The following is a 20,460-nucleotide window of genomic DNA, read 5'->3' on the forward strand; positions in this document are numbered from 1 at the left end:
GAACAAGACATACACATCAACATGGTAAAGGAATGCTGCTGCTGATGTATCTTTTCAATCTTCTTTTGAGTCTCCAGCCTCCTGGTTAACATTGAGCTTTGTCCATTGCCCACCATGGCCCTTCCACCACTACCTTGCCCACTGACTAGCCTTATTCTGCTGGTTATCTGTCCAAGTGTGGCTGTGACTATGATTACTCATACATGACTAATTGAAGGAGACACTTTTTTTCATCAATGAGTGACTTCATGCAAATACAGAAAAGACACATGCAATAATTGCACCCCTTCCAGTTATCAAAACAGACAGCATTTGCTACAGTAGTAATAAGTGCTTTACCAATTAATAACATAACTGCTTCTCCAGATGTGCTAAGATTTGAAAACATTCCAAATCCTTGCCCAAATAGCAGAAGATTGCCCATCCCTGACACCAGTCACTGCACAGATAAGAAATTCATTCCCATTCCTTAAGGACCATTGTGCCTAGTCAGCAAGAAAGAGTACTACTGGCCATATGCCAGCAAACATCAAGACCATGCTCATCACAACTTCATAATGTCCTCTTCCAGCAATGACTCACCAGTCTGGATCATTCCCACGGTTGAGAAAATTACAAGGGTTGTGAGTATACATATAATACCAATAGTAGTGACTGCAACATGTCTTCATCCTATTGGATCAACAGCAGTTCCTCTTACTCTAAGGACAACCTTAAACATGTTATTGCCTTCAACTTTCACATGCAAACATACATGGCACCAGCAGTTTGCACTGAAATTCTTTGGGAAAGTGTGATTCTACATTGGACTCTGACATTACTAGTACAGGTCACCTCCTAAGGAGATGCAAACAACCAACACACCTTTGAAAATAGCCACAACCCTTGTCTATGAGGAGGTTGTTGTGCATGATCTTCCTTTCATTATTTCCTGCAGCGAGATGCCATTGTCAGCAGGTTCTCTGATGTCTGAAGAAGAAGAGAAAGAGGTAGTTACTATTCCGGATGACTGGAGGAAGCCAGCTGATCTCTGACCCTTTACAGTGATTGCTCAAGCACCCCCATCTACAACACCAGGTACAACGAAGATGCCCAATATGCAAGGGTTATGTTGTTCGTTGAACAATAGGATGAAGAGGACCAGAAGAGAGATAACCATAGTCTTGCAAGCTGAGGCTTTCTTTTCAGAAATTCAAAATAATGTTTATAAGACCTTTAAGATGCAGACTACAAAAAATGAAAGTCATAGCTGCAGAATTCATCAACACCTGACAAAAAATGAAATTCATAGCCGCAGAATTCATCAACACCTGAAGTCAAGATGGACCAGACAACTGAGAATTTAACTTGCCATTGACCATTAACCATCTTAGATATTTTCCCTTCGTAACTCATTTCCATACTTCATTAGCAAATCCTCCAGAAAATGTAGAAACCCAGAGGTATCGCCTCCTAAAATGACAAATTTTTAACTAATTTGTATTTTTCATAACTTACAAACCTGAGGTCTTAACATTAAGATAAATACTCAGCGCCAGCTGGAACCGGTAAAGTTTAAAATAATTGTGTACGCAAGGGACTATTGGCATCTGTGCTTGGTCACAAGACATGTGGAGCCACCCACATACCCCTCATTAACTCATGACCCTGTTAGTTGTTCTTCCAACCCAGGTTAGTTGATAGAGGGGTGGTTAGAGGTGGGCCTTTGTATGTTAAGACCTCAGGTTTGTAAGTTATGAAAAATACAAATTAGTTAAAAATCTATCATTTGTTCATATACGAAACAAACCTTCGGTCTTAACATTAGGATACACTTACTCTTGGTGGGAGGTAAGTACTATTAACCAACTGGGAGTTTGCCACCTTTGATCAGTTTTCTGAATACTAGAATTCTACGAGACAACTGACCAGTATTTCCGAATCAAGGACATATATGAATATCATAGAGTCAGACTTCTGGGTTTTTACACAATGTCATAGTTCATTGCGTCCAAGGAATATAAGAAGATCTGTCCCCCTAATAAACCACTTCATCCACTCATGTAGGTTTATCATCATTCCTCTCCCCCTTGCTAAAGAGAGGGATGTCCTGCTACTGATAGGTATCTTACTGATACTAACCCTAACAGTATGGCCACTTCACTCACCTGTACCTTGTCCGTTCCAGCTTAAGATGGTACTCTCTTCTTACTGCCCTAAGTAAAGAAGGAGACAGAAATTTGAAAAGGAAAGAGGCCAGTTAACTCCTCCATTTCACATTCATACCATCATCTTAGACAAGATACCAACTGACCCGCCAGGGGTACTGGATGAGTTACACCATTTGTTGAGCAGCCACCAAAGGACCCAAGGAAATGGTGTCCAAGGACCTCTGGGCAACCTTATATATATACACACAGGAAATTGAAAGTGGTTTTCATAACAAAGAACCCACCCTCAAATTTCAATGAACAGACAAACACCTCCTTAAAATTGCTCAATTTTGAGCTTCAATACAGTCACAGACCAACCGTCACGATCATTTTAACAGATATGTTCTTAAATGCCAGAAGGCCCATATTCCTCTGATGACCTTCTCTGTATAACCTCATTGGTTCAACTTGACAAACAAGGAGTAGGCTTGACCGATCGCCTCTGTTTGGCCTGCTCCTTTACGTCTACCACCTTAATGTTCTAGGTGACGTAGTTCTTTCTATAACCACAGAGTACTTTGACAAGTCAAAGCCGGCCCTGCTGAAGGTCCCTCACACATACTCACACCGTACTGAGCATGACTAAGAAATGTAACTGTCATCATGACCTCTGCTGCATTGACTCATTATCTCGGATTCCTGGGCCAATTGGAACTGATGTTCCAGACTACTTTTGAGTCTACGTCAAAACCCTGGTTATTGAGTACTCCCACTCTACCAAGGTAAGAGGAAGACCTCCATCCACGGTCAGTTTCCTGTAATGTGACTGCTGTATGTGCCTGGTGGTAGTCCGTCAAGGCTACTCTGATACAGAGTATGTTATCACTTATCAGATCGGAGTTCTTATGTGCCCCATCCAGTTCACTGCTCCTGATTCATCTGAAGATTAGTCAGAGTGAAGCAATATTCACATGCCCAATCACCAGTCCAATGTATATCACCATACATGTAAACATGTAATTACAGAGATTCTTCCCTCTGTTCTGACAACCTTTCCACCATATCATTGTCTACTGACTGAATGCCTTTAATGGACAGAAACGTCCACCATACAGGCAGTCACGGCCAAAGAGTCATTCTGTATATATGAGCTAACGACCTTTGGAGTCTTGTTACGTCCGAGGTGGCACTCTACACCCAAAAACTGAGAACTATTAGTTCGAAAGGGGATACTGGTCAACCTCCAGACCTTGAGATATTAATTCTACCTATCGGTGGTGCCTCTTCCCCACACGAACCTGGTAGCGATGATTGTGCTACGATAAACTTTATCAGTCACTCCATCCTGGGTCCTCCTTAACTACTGCAACCCATCCTTCCGTTCGGGACATGGCGGAACAGGTAGAACCTAGAGTTTGCGTAACCTCCAGGTTGTTCCCAGTATCGCAAATGGAATCCTCAAGCTACTTGAAAGGTGAAACCTCTGAGACAGCTATTACATGGTTTTTTCATTATATGAGTTCCTCTCTGGACGAGGGGTTTGTGCACTCATCCGCCAAACCGGTGGTCCGAGGTCCTACTCCCATCTCGGCCAACGCGGAATCAGAGAACTTATTTCTGGTGATAGAAAATAATTTATCGATATAGTGCGGTTCGGATCCCACAATAAGCTGCAGGTCCCATTGCTAGGTGACCAATTGGTTCCTAGCCACGTAAAAAAATGTCTAATCCTTCAGGGCAGCCCTCAGCCCTAGGAGAGCTATTAAAAGGCTCAGTGTTTTTGTAAAAACTAAAATCCCAACCACGAAACACCTTATGCGGTGACCTGTTACAATATACGGGCATATGTTCAATATGCTACCCTCCAAAGGGAAATCCTATATTGCCAGAAACCATCATGGTGCTATTCTCGAGTAACCTACCCCAGAATTGTACTCAACGTCACTTCACCCTACCTCACTCTTGAAGAATGGGAAACTCCCCACTTACCCCTTCCAGATATGATGAGGTACTAATGCCTTGCTCTAGTCAACTGAAGCTCGAACCCTCTATGTTAGGTTCATGACTTCAATATAGAAACTAGACCAGTATGGAAGAGACCCATTTGCAGATTCCAGGTTAACTTAGCTAACAACCACTTGGACTAGTCTAAGTAGGTATAGTCAATTAAGAATTGACTACTTATTTTAAGTTGGCAAGACCAGGTTGACCATGGCTTGGTTAGGTTAGGCTATGTTAACCCTTCCAATTAGACTAGGACCCTGGTTTGGTTAGGTTAGGCTATGTTAAGTCTTCCAATTAGGCTAGGACCCTGGTTTGGTTAGGTTAGGCTATGTTAACACTTCCAATTAGGCTAGGCTAACTCCTGCATCACTTAGGGTAGGTTAAGTCCATCCGAGATGTACACTTAACTAGGCTAGGCTAGTATAGACTAGCTTAATCTATAAACTAAATGACTTAGGTTAAGGTAAAGCCATTCAAGAAAGTTTGGGCTATCCATGCTAGGATACATCCACAACCTTCTAGGTGGAGGTGGTAAAAGTGTTCCGAATGGGTAGCCTAGGCACTAGTCTATGCTCGGTTATACTTATAACCTTACTAATTTGCCCAACCTAAGATAGTAAGGGCATGTTCAAGCAACCAGATCATGTTAAGTCATCAACCCACTGTAAGGCAAAGTTGACATATATGTCAGAACCACCTAACCTATGAGTTAGGCTAAGCGGACCCAGCTAAGCTAAGAATTGTACCACTCAGACTAATCTAAGATAGTAAATGCAGGTTCGAAAGCCAAACCGCAACCATAGTTGGTCCAAGCCAGCACATGCATACCCAAACCAGTTAGTTCGGACAGGCTAAACTAAAAACTACTACTCAGGTTAACTAAGATAGTAGCAGTAGACTCGGACTAGCTGGAATAGGCTACGAATATAACTACTTGTTAGGCTAAAAGGTATGACCCAATTATCCTGGCTATAGCATCTTAGGTTACAAGTGCCCTACTTAGGCTTGGCTACCTCAAGGGGGGCCGGCCGGCTAATGCCCTTTTTTAAGACAGGACTTTGATATTCATACCACTTAATAAGGTGACTTGGGACATCTCCAAACCGCATATGATTTTCGCCTCTGACCTTCGGTTTTGTGACGCCAGGGCGATTTATCCCGAAAATAACCATTTTTCAAATTCTATCTCCTCCCTTGATATTTAATATTAAGACCTGGGATTACTACCATATATAGACCTGATGTAGACCTCCAATCGAATGAGGAGTTTTTTTTCTAAAAGTCATTTTTTTGCTAGATATGAATTTTTCAATATGGTAAAAAATAAACCCTATAAATCAGGAGAAAAAAATTTATAAAAAAAATACGAAACAAAAATTGGAAAAAAGGGCTCTATTTGATTGTTCTATAATGTCTTTCTGAGTTATATACCAAATTCCAATGTTATAGCTTTAAAACTAAGTGAGAAGATAGATTTTGAAGGTCAATAAGTATAGTTTTGAGATACGGGCGTTCAAAGTTTTCCTTCGTATTTCTATAAAGACAATGTTAATAAATAATGATTATTATGAATGTATATTTCTTTTTTGTGTCTTAATAAACCAAAACTATTTTATTTATCATAATTTAATCATAAATGATGATCCCTTTGCTCATATATCGCAGCCTGGGGCACTGCTTGAGGCAAGATGGGGCACTCCTTCCTACGCAATTCTCTCTCTCCCCTTCACTAACTCGGCTTATTACAGCGAATTTTCTTCTTCTGTATGTTAGCGAGATGTATTCTTGCCTGAAACAAAGATAAACAAACACAAAATGGAAGAGAATGTCAAGAGGTGAAACTCGAAGGCGTACTCTTTTTTTACAAAGACAATTTAATAAATCATGATTATTATGAATTTCATATTCCATTTTGGGTATTGAAAAACCAAAATTTGTTATTTATCATAAATAAAGATCTCTTTGCTCAAAGATCGTAGCCTTGGGCATAGTGTGACGTGTGCTGTCAAGCAAGACGGGAGCGTTACTAAGCAACCCTCCCCTCTCTCTTCACTAACTACGCATATATTATGATATTCTGTAATAATACTTGAGCGATTTTTCTTCGTCTGTATGTTAGCGAGATGTTTTCCTTGTCTTTTCCTCATTGGCATGATGAACTTCTTGCCGAAACATACATAAACATACGTAAAAGCGGGCGAATGGCAGAGGTGAAATGGATCGTGTAGACTACTTGAAGTCTGTGATCGCACTAAATCAGGACTGGACTTGGTAGCTGAGCCTGAAGTCTCCTTCTCGACTCGGGGAATGTCTACAGATGCCATTTCTCCCAATTTCTTTGACAATAATTATAAAAATTTACGATAATAGAAGAAATATTGCATTTTCTTGTACGGATCAATGTTTTAGGCTTACAGTGGACCCCCCGTATTCGCGTTCTCCAGATTCGCAGACTCACACATTCGCGGATTTCTCTGGGGAACATTTCCCTGCATTATTCGTGGAAAATTCACACATTCGCGGTATTTTTCTATGATAAATATCCACAAATTCCTGGTTTTTTTGATGAATTTCATCATAAAATGCACTTTTTGTGATAAAACTATTAAAAAACCAAGTATGAAAATTTTTAGTGGGTTTTTCTAGTTTTTTAACTAACAAAATAGGCTGTTTTTAGCATTTTCATAGGGGTTCCAAACATTCGTGGATTCTAACTATTCACGGGGGGGGTCTGGTACGCATCCCCCGCGAATACGGGGGGACCAGTGTATTGAGTTACGATAACTAATTACCTTGTAACTACGAAAGTAAGAGGAATTTTGAGGAAATATTTCGTATACATATTCTCAATTGCCATATGAAGCTCCATGAATTTTTTCATGACTTCGCATTTTTTGCCCTATACCACCATATATAGGGGTTCCGGCCGGCCCCCTTAAGTGGCGAAAGAAAGACATTCACCGCTTCCTTTTGACTTAAGTTCCCATTCGGTTTCATTAAGAAGAATGGTTCTACAATACTTTCGAAGGAACCAAGCTTTTTATTAACTTTAATTACTTGTGTAAGAGTCGAAGCGTTTGGTCAAAATTCTTATAGGAAGAAACCAGCTTGTAGCAACAAGTATATAAAACATGGGAATTATTCTTACCTGTAAAGCTCTGAAGTCTTCTGGAGTCAATCCAAAGTATGCTAATTCCCACCATACAGGCTGCAAACAATTACTAAGAGGTATCCACATCCTTCCATCAATTCGCGCATTTTACGTGTTGTAAAATATACTCTACATGACTAGAACAAGGTAATTCATACACTTTCGTATCCTTTTTCAAACCAAACACCACGTCAATCCCCGGGGAAAGCATGCTGGTAGGTGTTTCTGTGCTCCCCGAGAGGTTATTGAATTGACTAATCAAATCAATCACCTCCTCATACAAAGCCAGAAACTCTTGGTTTCCCCTTCCCTCCGGTACTAATGCACTGTGTTCAGCCACAGGAGACGTTAACTCACTCCTACCCTCTGACAAACGTCCGGGTGCGTCATGGCCGCCTGACCATACGGCCGCGGCATCTTTGATCTTTAATGGCCACTGATGGCTCGATCTCGAATAGTCAGTAGGATCTGAGAAGGTAGCTATTTGCATACGTCATGGCCTTCCGACCATACGACCACGGCAACTTCGATCTTTAATGGCCACCGATGGCTCAATCCCGAATATTCAGTAAGATTTGAGAAGGTATCTATTTGCATGAGTCATGGTCGTCCAACCATACGGCCTCGGCACCTTTGATCTTTAATGGCCGCTGATGGCTCGATCTTGAAAATATTATAGTCAGTAGGATTTGAGAAGGTATCTGTTTGCAATCCTATATACAAATATGAGAGCAATTTTATCATATTTCATTACTCTGACATCTAGAGTCCATGGAAAACATTTGTAAAAGCATCGGTGTATGTATCAAGTTCAGCAACGGCATTGTAGTCTCTCTTAGACTCTTTGTAGTCACCCCTGGCAACTCCACGTCGGCCGCTAGCCCAGCAACCGCCGACACTTTCGCTCGTTCGGACTCTTGTAAATGGCTTCGTCCGATTGCTTTGAGCTTACCAGCCCCTGACTTCTTGATTTTCTTGCTGATTGGGCTGTGACAGTCCTGGTTCGAAGATGAAGAAGAATTTACTCTTCTCCTCTTGTCCCGAGGATCAGTCACGAAATCCCGTATCCTCCAACGCTTGACTGGTACACTCAGTGATGCCATCGAACTTAAATATGACACCATCTAGAGAAGAAGACAAAGAAGAAGACGAATCATGCCTTTTCTTTTTGTCTTACTTAGCCAATTTCACCTCTAGATCCTGTTTTACTCTTGCAGCCAAGATCAAGAGACCCAGCCTTTTGGCACGAGGATCAGACACGAATTCCCTGATTCTAGCCTTTTCAACTCTTCACAGCAGCCACACTAGACTAATTTTCCATCATTTACTTGTTCGACAATTACAACTACTTCTTGTGCTTTCATATAATAGGGATGTAACAATCCTGGCTCAAAGATGGAGAAGAAACTTCTCCTCTTGGCTCTAGGATCAGCTACGAAGTCCCTATTTTTCCAGGATTGGCAGGAGAACGCACTGGCATCAAGGCCAGTCACCTAAGCTTCATGACGCCTAAGCGGCAGGATACATAGGAAAGACTTGTCTCTTTTCCATTATGTGACTTATATCTCCTAACGCTTGTAATTCTCTCAAAAACAATGTGCATTAAAAACCTAACAATCCGAAAGCATAGTTGTAAAGTACTCTTGTACCTCGAAATGGAAATGGAGCCATGTCTTCGTGTAGGCCGCAGCTGTGAAGTGACGTCATGGCGGTCGCCATGTTTAAGACGTCACTGAGTATCTCGAATGCGAAGCCAGCACCCTACTAGAAGTGCAAGGCTGTTGATGTTATTCTCGTAGGCATAGCAACCTGACATTAAAGGCTGCCTTGTTGCACTATCTGCTTCTTTACAGATGGTAACGCATCTGACCGCCATTCAGTGCATTTCAGGATAAGAGGGACATCCATCACGTGGGATCCTGGGTGGCAACACGACGTTATAAATCAAACCAACTGTGTTCCTGCTTGGGTTGGTTCTCCTGATAAGCCTAACGCCGAACGCACACATGCATCCTCTCTACCCACGTATCTGGAACGAAAACAAGATGGCGATGCATCCCTCTCCCCGCAGGGAAAGGAGCACAATTAGTCATAATTACTTCCCAAAGCACATCCAGATACATCAAAGCTTTGGATTACAGGCAATCCATATGAATAAGTGATATTGGAAAGCACAGGTAACGAATTAACCGTACCTTAAGAGTTTCTTCACCTACGACTTACTACACAATGAGTACTACGACGTCGCAACCGTCGAAGAAAATAACAGGGCATTTATCTGCTTCTCGTGATATCCAGGAACTCTCGCAGCATGAGAAGGCTTCATGTTCACATACCCGGGAATTCCAAACAACAAATAGAAAACAACAGGGGGCAAACTAAACCGGCTTTAAAAGGATGGAGCAAAGCACGTCCTCACTTAAAGGTGGTAAGAAAATAACTAACGGGGTCACGAGGTAATAAGGGGTATGTGGGTGGCTCCACATGTCTTGTGACCAAGCACAGATGCCAATAGTCCCTTGCATACACAATTATTTTAAACTTTACCGGTTTCCAGCTGGCGCTGAGTATTTATCCTAATGTTAAGACAGAAGGTTTGTTTCGTATATGAACAAAGTGTCTTTTCCAATCTGAATGACATACTGATACAATTGTCTTACTCCACATCTCATGGATTTATGTAATCTTACTATGAACAAACATTTGAACTGCCAGAGCTGTAGCTCTGCCTGATGTCAATCCTGATGTGCTCTTCTAAATCCAAAATGTAAATAAAATGGCTGCATATGAGATTACCTTACCAATTCTGCCTGTCAGACAAAAGACCACAAATTTGGAGAAAATTCAAGTAACAAAAATATGTACTACATTTATGTGATTAAGGAAAACTTACTTTATATTATAAAAGTTTCTTCATTATTGAATAGTTTCACATCCAGTTTTTAAAATTTTTGGGATGATGAAGCACCATAATTCAATTTTACTTTTCTATCCTTTCTATTAACATGTTGGGTATTTAGGTTACTTCAAACTAGTACTGCAAGAGATTCTGAACTTGCTATATATGATTCTTTGAAAATTATGAGTAAGCGTTTCAATATTTTTTCCATTCTTCCTCTTACAAACACTACACTGGTCTTATTCACCCCTGGAAAAATACTCTGGTATTTGAGATCTCCCTAACTTTCCTATCATCTTTGACAATGAAACACTGTCTTAACATTATCATCTTCCTTCCTCTCTCATGCCCATTCTCTACTATGCATAACTGCCTCACTTTCTTATAAAAGGGATAATTTATCTCTCAGGTGACACATATAACCAACACATAACCAACAATTTACACAGCACGGATAAGCTTTTAGGATTGCTCACTTTAATAATCCCCTCCCCATTTCCATTTCCCTGATTCTTATAATCATCCTTCTTTCAAAAGGCAGCTCTATTATTCCTCCAGTTAAATCCAACGCTTTTTTCCCATGCCCTCCTTTTGCAGTTACCATCTGACCTGCCCCAGATACAGGCATTACATTGTTTGACCCTTGACCTTTGCTTGGAAAGCACAAAATGAGTACTAGTCCATTTCATAAACACCACAACATTCCAATATTTGTAACGTGCTTTCTTAAGTTCTTGATAATGATGCTATCTATACACATCAGCTCTACCTCCTAAAATCTAAAAACTCAATAGTAGTGTTCTGGACATGAAACTAGAATGGTGTGAATTCAAATTTCATTTGGCACACATGAAAATTAATTTGGAATTAACACTGAACTCAAGGTTAATGCATTAATACACTCAAAACATATGGGGAATAGTAGTGTGCATTTACACATGGAAGACAGTTTACCCATAAAATATTTTTATGAAAAGCTGTGTGTTTGAGATTAGGGGAGAAGCGCACTTTTTTAATATTTTCATAGCCTAATCTTCCCTTTGTGACACAAATGTGCAATCTATCCACCTGTTCACGTTCTTTGGTCCCAGTATACTCTAGCTTAAGACTTTGAACACCACCACCAACATGACTTACAACCCACAAACTCCTAAAAGACAGAGAGCTCTCAACTACCATACCAAACAACAGATCTGCGTGCCATCTACTGCGCGCTTTTTTATTGTTTACCTTTCCACCGCACGCCGCCACCATCTTGTCTTCTATGATGTCACAACACAACTTAAATACATCAAGATATTTTCTAAAATCAAACACGTTTCCCATACACTGAACATCAACCACATTTCACTAATATAGAAAATAGAAATAAAATTAAGTAATGCTCACTAAACTGATATACATAATAACACTTTTCTTACACATCCCTGTTGCATAAGTTTTCATGAATATCTTTTTAAATATCAGCTGTATCTTCTTGATATTTGGCAATGCATCTTTTAGACTGTCATGTAATTTTGGGATATAATGAAATATCAGAATTTATTGATTAAGGCAATTTATTCCTGAACTTTTTCAATTTCCTCAACATTCATTGTAGATATCTGAATGCCTGTCTCAAATTTATGAATGGAATAGACTACTATGATATGGCTTTTTACGTTTTACGTATCCAAATTAGTTTATGCATTCAATTTTATCTGTATTTCATTGTTTTGAAAGATTATTATAACCTCATGGTTCATTTACAGTATATTGACACAGATGAGTGGACTGACAGAAAATTAGAGGAGCCATAGTTTACTGGTTTTTAGGTATGTTTATTTGTCGTCCGATATGCGCAAACATCATAGCTGCAAGAATACGTCCACACAACTGTATCAGTTATGGCAAACATGTTGTGGTATTTTTTTTCTGACACCGTAAGTGATATCTCCTTAAGGGTTCCCTTTAACAATTATAGCATTCCATGGCAGGATTTGTTAAGAATTCTTTTCTTTGTTTCACTGTCAAAAACACCAGTGTCAACTACCATGGTTAGATGAATGGCCAATTGTTACACTGATGGCCAACACTGCCACTTTTACCATTGCTTCCTCAGCCATCAGTCCTGGTAATAGACAATGCACCATACCATACCGTGCTAACAGAGGATAGTCATTGCCCCACATCTGCAATACGTATCTTATAATCAAAATTTGCCAACAAACACCCTCTTCTCATACACACTGTATAAAAACATACAAATGCCTATATGAAGGATACTGAATAGGAAATGACTATTACTGATGATTCAAAATGTAAAAAGCCATATCATAGTACAGTGGACCCCCCTTATCTGTGTTTTCGGCATTCGCGGACTCACGTATTCACGGATGTCTCTATGGGCCACATCTACCCATTATTCACGAGAAATTCACATATTTGCTGTATTTTTCTACGAGAAATAGTATCCACAAATAACTATATTTTTATTTCAATTTCATGATTAAATGCACTTTTTGTGATAAAACTATTAACAAAAACTAGGTATAAGCATTTTTTTTTCTTGAGTTTGAAATAACAAAATAGGGGTTCTAAGTATTCGTGGATTCTAGCTATTTGCAGGGGCGTCTGGTACACATCCCCCGCGAATAAGGGGGATACACAGTAAACTCTTCCATTCATAAGTTTGAGACAGAATGAGAAACAAGGACAGGTGTTCGGATATCTGCAATGAATGGTGAGGAAATTGAAAAAGTTTAAGAGTAAATTGCCTTAACCAATAAATTCTGGTACTTCATTTATATTGCCCAAAATTACTGAAAGGTCTAAAACATGATGTGCCAAAATATCAAGAAGATAGCATTTCTTAAATATCTCTTTAAATATTAGCTCTATGCGACAACAGGCTTGAAATGTTAGTAGAGAAACTATGACAAAATAGATAAAGAGGTACAATGTATATCCACTGATACTGAGCTGGCACAGTATCCAAAGTACTTTGCTGAGAGCAGTTATTAGTTTTTATAATGAAAGTGAAGCTCGCTTTATCATATGAAAAAACAAAAAGTGGCTGGTTTGGTGCAAGACTGTGAGGTATGCCTTCTAGCCAATTATAATACTACTTATATGGATGGAGTAGGGAGAAATGTTAAAGATATAAGAGCAAACTTGTGGAATAAGGAAATGGATCAAAGAACTAGAATGGAACAATTGATGTATGCTAATGATACAGTGATGATATGGTTGGTATTGGTGTAAAGGAAATACAAGGACTGTAAGAATGTTTTCAAGTAAACAAAAACGATTTTCAAGGCAGAAAAATAAATGACTGGATGAATATTGAAAGACTTTAGTGGCTGATTCATACAGATGGTCGCATGAATGATTCATACAGGTACTTCAGAGTCAATGTAATGGACAAAAGAAAGATTAAGAGGCAAGTTACTGAATCTCTGCGAGAGGGAAATGTTGGAATGTATGAATGTACTGTTTTGCCAGTTTCACTATGTAGAAGTGAGGTGTTGATGTAGGGGGCAAATGAGAGAGAAAAAAAAGGTATATAAGGTGTCATGATGAAATACTTGTAATAGATAAGTGAAGTAAAAACAGCTTAGAGAACATGTATATACCAGATAATGAAGAAAAGGAGAATGATGGATCACAGCATTGTCAAGTGGTACGGTCCCATGGAAAGAATGGAGGGTAGTAGGTTGGTGAAGAGACAGCATAATTTAGAGGTTGAGGAGTAACAGGTGTCTAGATGGTGTGGAAAAAGTGAAAGAATGGAAGGACCTAAATAAATTAAGGCATGAGAGTGAGTGAAAGACAAAGGCAAGTGGTGCCAGTTATACTGGGACTGTGTACATGTGTCAATGTTTTCACTCATTACTAGTTAAGTTTTGTGGAAACTTTACCATATGCTGCAGTGTAATTAAATAAAGAATACAGAAACCAAACAATTTCTACTCATGGCTGTCATCCTGATATTGAAACTACATACGAACAGAAAATACATTTCACACTCGCAAAGTTTGTACATTCACCCCTATATCAACTGCCTTTTTCTTGCACAATTCTGTTACAGTCTGATTATGCACTCTTGTATTTAACCATCATAAATATGAGAAAACTTTGAACATGATATGCATTTCTGTGAAAACTTTAATACATATACAGTGTATAAAATATTCACATCGTGAAAATTATAAAAGACAAAAATAAAAGCTAAATAGCAAAAATAATAACAAATTCACACAAGCACAATTCAGCTAATGAGAAGTTGGAAGTTTACTTGTACATTTATAATCACAAATATTCAAACCCCAAACTCAAATTCAAAAAGTATTTTTACACTTCTAGGAAAAGTGTCTTATTTCAATTTATCTAGTAGCATATAAACCTGTATATTTTTTAATACAATAATCTTTTCAGTAAATATACACATATTTTTAATTAGTCAAGGTTATCAGATATTTTGATAATTATTATTATAAATACAAGTTTCATACAAAATCCTTATATAAAAATAAAAATACTGTAGTTAAATTTCACTATGTTGTTTTTACAACAATAGCTCAAACCTTAAAATGAATACCATCACCATAAAACTATCCCATTTTGTTAAAATCTATCCCATTACACTGTAGGTCCAGGCAACCTTGCTTTTAATACAGACAAATAACAAATGAGAATATTTTATCAAGAGTGATTCAAACTGATGGAAGTGCTGTAATTTATAAAATTACTGTGCATTCTGTCATCTACAATTTTCCTAAAATATCAAGAACTTGATACTTCAAATACAAAGTAGACTCAATTTGGTGTCCAACTTTACACAGTATCTACCTACCAAAGTTCAACCCGTCACAAAATAAGGTACGTTACCCAATATTCAATACACCAAGTGACTATACCTTATACAGCCCAATGTGTTCTGTGGAAGCCATCAGCTGAAACATATGAGAAAAATCAATGATGACATATCAGGAGTACAGTAGTACAATAAATGCCATAAAAAAATTATCTTATCTCTACCTAACAACCTTATTGTTACAATTTTCATATCCTGTATAATATAGTACAAGACAGTGTTTAAGGTATTATGATTATTGGATGTTAGGATAAAAAACTAAGCTGACAAGCTATTCAGTATGTAAACATACTGCAGTTGATACCTTGGATTTGGTCATACAGTCCTTCCCTTCCTGAGGTGTCCAAGTTGTGAATGCCAACTTTTTGATGTCATTAATTTTCATGTAAGGTCATAGTAATTTTCAAGTCTTTTTGATATGTCAATTTAATATATGTATGGTGTAAATTAATTTTGTTTAAAAGTTATACATTATCCCTTAGAAATAATTTAATAATATTTTTTCTATAGTGGTATTCAATTTTTAAACTTACAAAATTTTAAAATCACTAACTATTTCATAGTTTACTTACCCAAAGTCAGAAGAATATCTCGAGACTGCAAATATAATAAAAGATTTTATTACAATAAAATTTGTACAACCTAAAAGAACAGTACAGTAGACACCCCCCAACTGGTATTGGCAGGGGATGCATTCCAGACAGCTGCCCCCAAAATAACTAGAATCAGTAAATATTTAAAAATGCTTAGAACTGCCTATTTTGTTAGTTCAAACTCAAGGAAAGCCCACTACAAATGCTCATACCTTGTTTTTAAAATAGTTATATAAAAAAAGTCCATTTAATCATGAAATTTATATGAAAACATTATGTGGATATTTCTTAGAGAAATATCCATAGAGAAATCCGCGAATATGAGAGTCTGCAAATGTCAAGAACACAAATACTAGGGAGGGGTGTCCATTGTACTACATTAATACAAAACATATACAAGCAGCCCCTGGTTACTGGCAGGGTTCTGTTCCTGGGGGCTTGGTGGTAACCAAAAATTGCAGTTAACCAAAATTCAAAAGTCTACGGTTGCCACATTCCACCTTACGGTGCCCTAGACTGGTTAAAGATGCCTTAGACAGCCACAGCCAGATATTTTACCCTGATATGTAATAACTCTTAAATAAAAATGTGGAATTTCATCTGTCTAATCCTTTACTATGGTCTGCATGGTAGTTCTACAAATTTTGAATAGTCAGATATGATGAACTTATGGGTAAACCTTGGCACGCGCGCACACATACACAGAGAGAGAGAGAGAGAGAGAGAGAGAGAGAGAGAGAGAGTTAAATAAGCAAAAGAGAATGATAAAAGTATTGTTATTGTTAATCACATTATAATTGTTGCTTAAACTTTACAGCCATAAACAACTGAATGAAAACAGTTTTTTGCTACAAACAACAACCAAACCCAATCAGATAAAACTGTTTTGCTTCCATTTCAGCCATTGTAACATAGTAAAAAATTACCGTAGGTAGGTTACAAATAATGTTAATTAAGTGGAAAACGACTTATATATTTTTACATTATACCTTTCTTGGCTATGGAGAAAATATCGGCAAGGAAATGTAGTATGTACTGCTAAATTTAGGCTGCAGCTGTAGCTGAAGCTGAGAAATGTTATTTTCATGATAAAATAAATTTTTGAACATACTCACCTGGTGGTTATATATATATATATATATATATAATATATATATATATATAATTATATATATATATATATATATACATATATAGCTTACGTCCCCGACGTCACGGCAGAAGTCAAAACTCACGGCAATCGCCGATTGGGTAGTCCGGTGTACCACCTGTGCGCGCTCTACCCAGGTACCTGGAACCATTCCAACTATTCCTCAGATCTTCCCTGCCCATAGTCTCTAGAGGGGAGGAGGGTGGGAATTAAATTAAATATAACTACCAGGTGAGTATGTTCAAAAATTTATTTTATCATGAAAATAACATTTTTAAACATCTAACTCACCTGGTAGTAATATCTATAGCTGATTGAAACCTTTGGTGGCGGATCAGAGACAGCTATCATCGTTGGAATTGACATAAGTGTTAATAAAAAACAACTTACGGTTCCTACCTGTTAAGGAAGCTGACTTCAATGATATCCTGCCTCATTACATCTGCCTTCCTTAAGAGATCCAGCGATCCACCCAGGGGGCTGAAGACCTCTCGGAGCTGTCAACCGGTGTAAAACCTCTATGTGACTAGACTCCCTATCATACCCTTGTTCCGGGCGCTACCAAGGAACAAACTGACCACCTGACTAAGAATCAATGATTGTGGAAGACTGCGTCCAATCTCCACAAACAACCATAAAAATTCAATAGTTCCAAGGAAAGAAAAAGGGTATTGGGTTATGGGGTTGCAGGGGTAGTCCCTTATCCCACTACTGAATTAGCTGCTACAAATGGCCCCAGCGTGTAGCAGTCTTCATACAGAGTTTGCACTTGCTTCAAGCAGTGCGAGGCAAACACTGATTTGCTTCTCCAGAAGGTCACGTCCAGGATATTCTGAAGGGATCTATTCTGCTTAAAGGCTAACCTCGTGTGTCTTGACCTTTAGCAGCCTGAGATCCGCCTCAGTACATTCCGAATGCGCTTACCTTATTAATTGTCTTATAAAAAAGGATAGTGCATTCTTTGACATTTGCAGAGAGGGCCTTTTAACTGAGCACCAAAGCGCCTCTGACTTGCCACATAAATCTTTCGTTCTTTCCAGGTAATACTTAAGCGCTCTTACCGGACACAGAACTCTCTCTAATTCCTCCCCTGTGATATCCGATAGATTCAGAATTTCGAAAACTTTGGGCCAGGGCTGAGATGGGCGTTCATTCTTTACTAGAAACCCCAGCTGTAGAGAGCAGATAGCTTTGCCATTTCTAAAACCTATAGTTTTGCTGAAGGCATGAATTTCACTGACTCTTTTTGCTGTAGCCAGACTGACTAAGAAAAGAGTTTTCATGGTGAGGTCTTCCAATGATGTTTCATGTAAAGGCTCGAACCTATCACTCATGAGAAACTTCAGGACTACGTCTAGATTCCAAGCTGGCGAGGACTGTAGTCTCTCCTTAGTAGTTTCGAAGGATCTGAGAAGGTCTTGGAGATCTTTATTGTCAGACAAGTCCAAGTTCCTGTGTCTGAAGACAGCTGCCAACATGCTTCTGTATCCCTTAATGGTCGAGGTCGAAAAGTTACGACTCCTCTTAAGGTACAGAAGGAAGTCAGCTATCTGGGTCACAGAGGTACTGGAAGAAGAAACAGAGTTGTCCCTGCACCATCCTCTAAATGTCTCCCACTTGGATTGGTATACCTTAATGGTGGATGACCACCTTGCTCTTGCGATCGCTCTAGCTGCCTCCTTCGAAAATCCTCTAGCTCTTGTGAGTTTTTCGATAGTCTGAAGGCAGTTAGTTGAAGAGCTTGGAGGTTTTGGTGATACCTTTCCAAGTGGGGTTGTTTGAGTAGATCTACTCTCAAAGGGAGACTTCTGGGGGTGTCCACCATCCATTTCAGTACCTCTGTGAACCATTCTCTTGTCGGCCAGAACGGTACCACTAGAGTCATTCTGGTGCCCTTGTGAGACACGAACTTTTGTAGCACTTTGTGTATTATCTTGAACGGAGGGAAAGCGTACACGTCTAGGTGCGACCAATCCATGAGGAACGTGTCTATTTAAGTCGCTTCGGGATCTGGTACGGGAGAACAGTAAGTCTCCAGCCTCTTCGTTTGTGCTGTGACGAAGAGGTCTATGCATGGACGTCCCCAAATCCGCCACAAGTTCTTGCAGACCTCCTGATGCAGAGTTCATTCCATCCCCAAGACTTGATCTTTCCTGCTCAGGATGTCTGCCCTGACATTCCTTTCCCCTTGAATAAAGCGTGTTACTAAGGTCACGTTTTTCTCTTTCGCCCAGAGGAGGAGTTCTCTCGACGTCTCGTACAGGGACTTGGAGTGGGTTCCGCCTTGCTAGTTGATGTAGGCCAACGCCGTCGTGTTGTCGGAGTTGACCTGCACAACCCTGTTCTGGACTGAGCTTTCAAACTCCTTGAGAGCCAAAAAGACTGCAGTCAGTTCCTTTTGGTTTATGTGGAACCTCTCTTGTCCTCTGGTCTAAGAGCCCGAGACCTCCAACTTTCCCAGTGTTGCTCCCCACCCCGAGTCCGAGGCGTCGGAAAACAACACTAGGTCTGGGTTCCTCTGCTTTAGGGAAAGGCCTTCCTGAAACTTGACGGGGTCGTTCCACCACTGTAGACAGCGTTTCATGGTCTCCGACACGGGAATACACTTTGTCTCCAGTTCCTTCCCCTTGTCCCAGTGCCAATTGAGGAGACAAACTGCTCTAGCGAGGAAAGGGTCCCCAGCAGACTCATCCATTCCCTCGCAGAGCACGTCTGTTTCCTTAGGAAGTGCTGCAGCTTTACCAAGGTTTGTTCCATCCTTGACGCAGATGGAAAAGCCCGAAAAGCCTGACTCTGAATCCTCATACCCAGGTACAGGATCTCTTGGGATGGGGTCAGTTGTGACTTCTGCTGGTTTACCAGAAGGCCTAGTTCTCCTGATAACCGAATTGTTGTCTGAAGATTCTCCAGACAGCGAGTGTAGGAAGGGGTTCTGAGGAGCCAGTCGTCCAGATACCTCTCGTGTGTAGCATTCCCGCTACGTTGTTTATCAGCCTCGTGAAAATTTGAGGAGCGGTGCTTAGGCCGAAGCAAAGAACCCGAAACTGGAACGTTTCTCCTTTGTAAACGAACCTCAGGTACTTCTTGGAGTTCGGGTGGATAAGGACGTGAAAGTACACATCCTGAAGATCCAACGAGACCATCCAGTCGTCCTGTCTGACTGCTGCTAGGACTGATTTCGTTGTCTCCATTGTGAACTTCGTTTTCTGCACAAAAACGTTGAGAGCACTCACATCCAGTACTGGTCTCCATCCCCCCGAGCTCTTGGGAACCAGGAATAATCGGTTGTAAAAACCTGGTGACTCCAAATTTCGAACCCTCTCTATTGCTCCCTTCTGCAACAACAGAGCGACTTGTTGCTGTATCGCCTGCGCCTTGGATTCCTCTCTGTATCTGGCCTTAAGATCGATTGGTTTTACTGCTAAAGGAGGTTTCCTCAAGAAAGGAATCTTGTACCCCTCCTTGGGCAGTTGAATGGACCAAAGGTCTGCTCCTCTTTTCTCCCATACTTGCCAGAAGTTGGAAAGTCTGGCTCCTACCGCTGTCTGAAGAAGAGTGCCGTCAGACCTTGTTTCGCCCTTGTCTGAAGCCTCTCTTCTTTGTACTCCTTCCCGTAGGTCTCATGTTACCTCTAGTGAGGGCTCTACCTCAAAAGGGCTGCAAAACCCGAGACACA

The 20,460-nt window shown here is 39.8% G+C and overlaps 1 protein-coding gene across 1 annotated transcript in view; it reads right to left on the reverse strand.

Moving 5' to 3' along the window:
- Nucleotides 1-5,975: 5,975 nt before the first annotated feature.
- The window catches only part of LOC135212649 (uncharacterized), a 209,210-nt gene continuing 194,725 nt past the window's right edge, over nucleotides 5,976-20,460 (reverse strand). The window contains exons 11-12 of the mRNA XM_064246276.1: nucleotides 15,614-15,638; nucleotides 5,976-15,120 (exon numbers count right to left, since the gene is read on the reverse strand). Of these exons, the coding sequence (XP_064102346.1) occupies nucleotides 15,086-15,120; nucleotides 15,614-15,638 (60 nt within the window). The 3' untranslated portion in view covers nucleotides 5,976-15,085. The remainder of the gene's footprint in view (nucleotides 15,121-15,613; nucleotides 15,639-20,460) is intronic.

The sequence above is a fragment of the Macrobrachium nipponense genome, chromosome 41 (assembly GCF_015104395.2).
Source record: "Macrobrachium nipponense isolate FS-2020 chromosome 41, ASM1510439v2, whole genome shotgun sequence".
Taxonomy (NCBI): Eukaryota; Metazoa; Arthropoda; class Malacostraca; order Decapoda; family Palaemonidae; genus Macrobrachium; species Macrobrachium nipponense.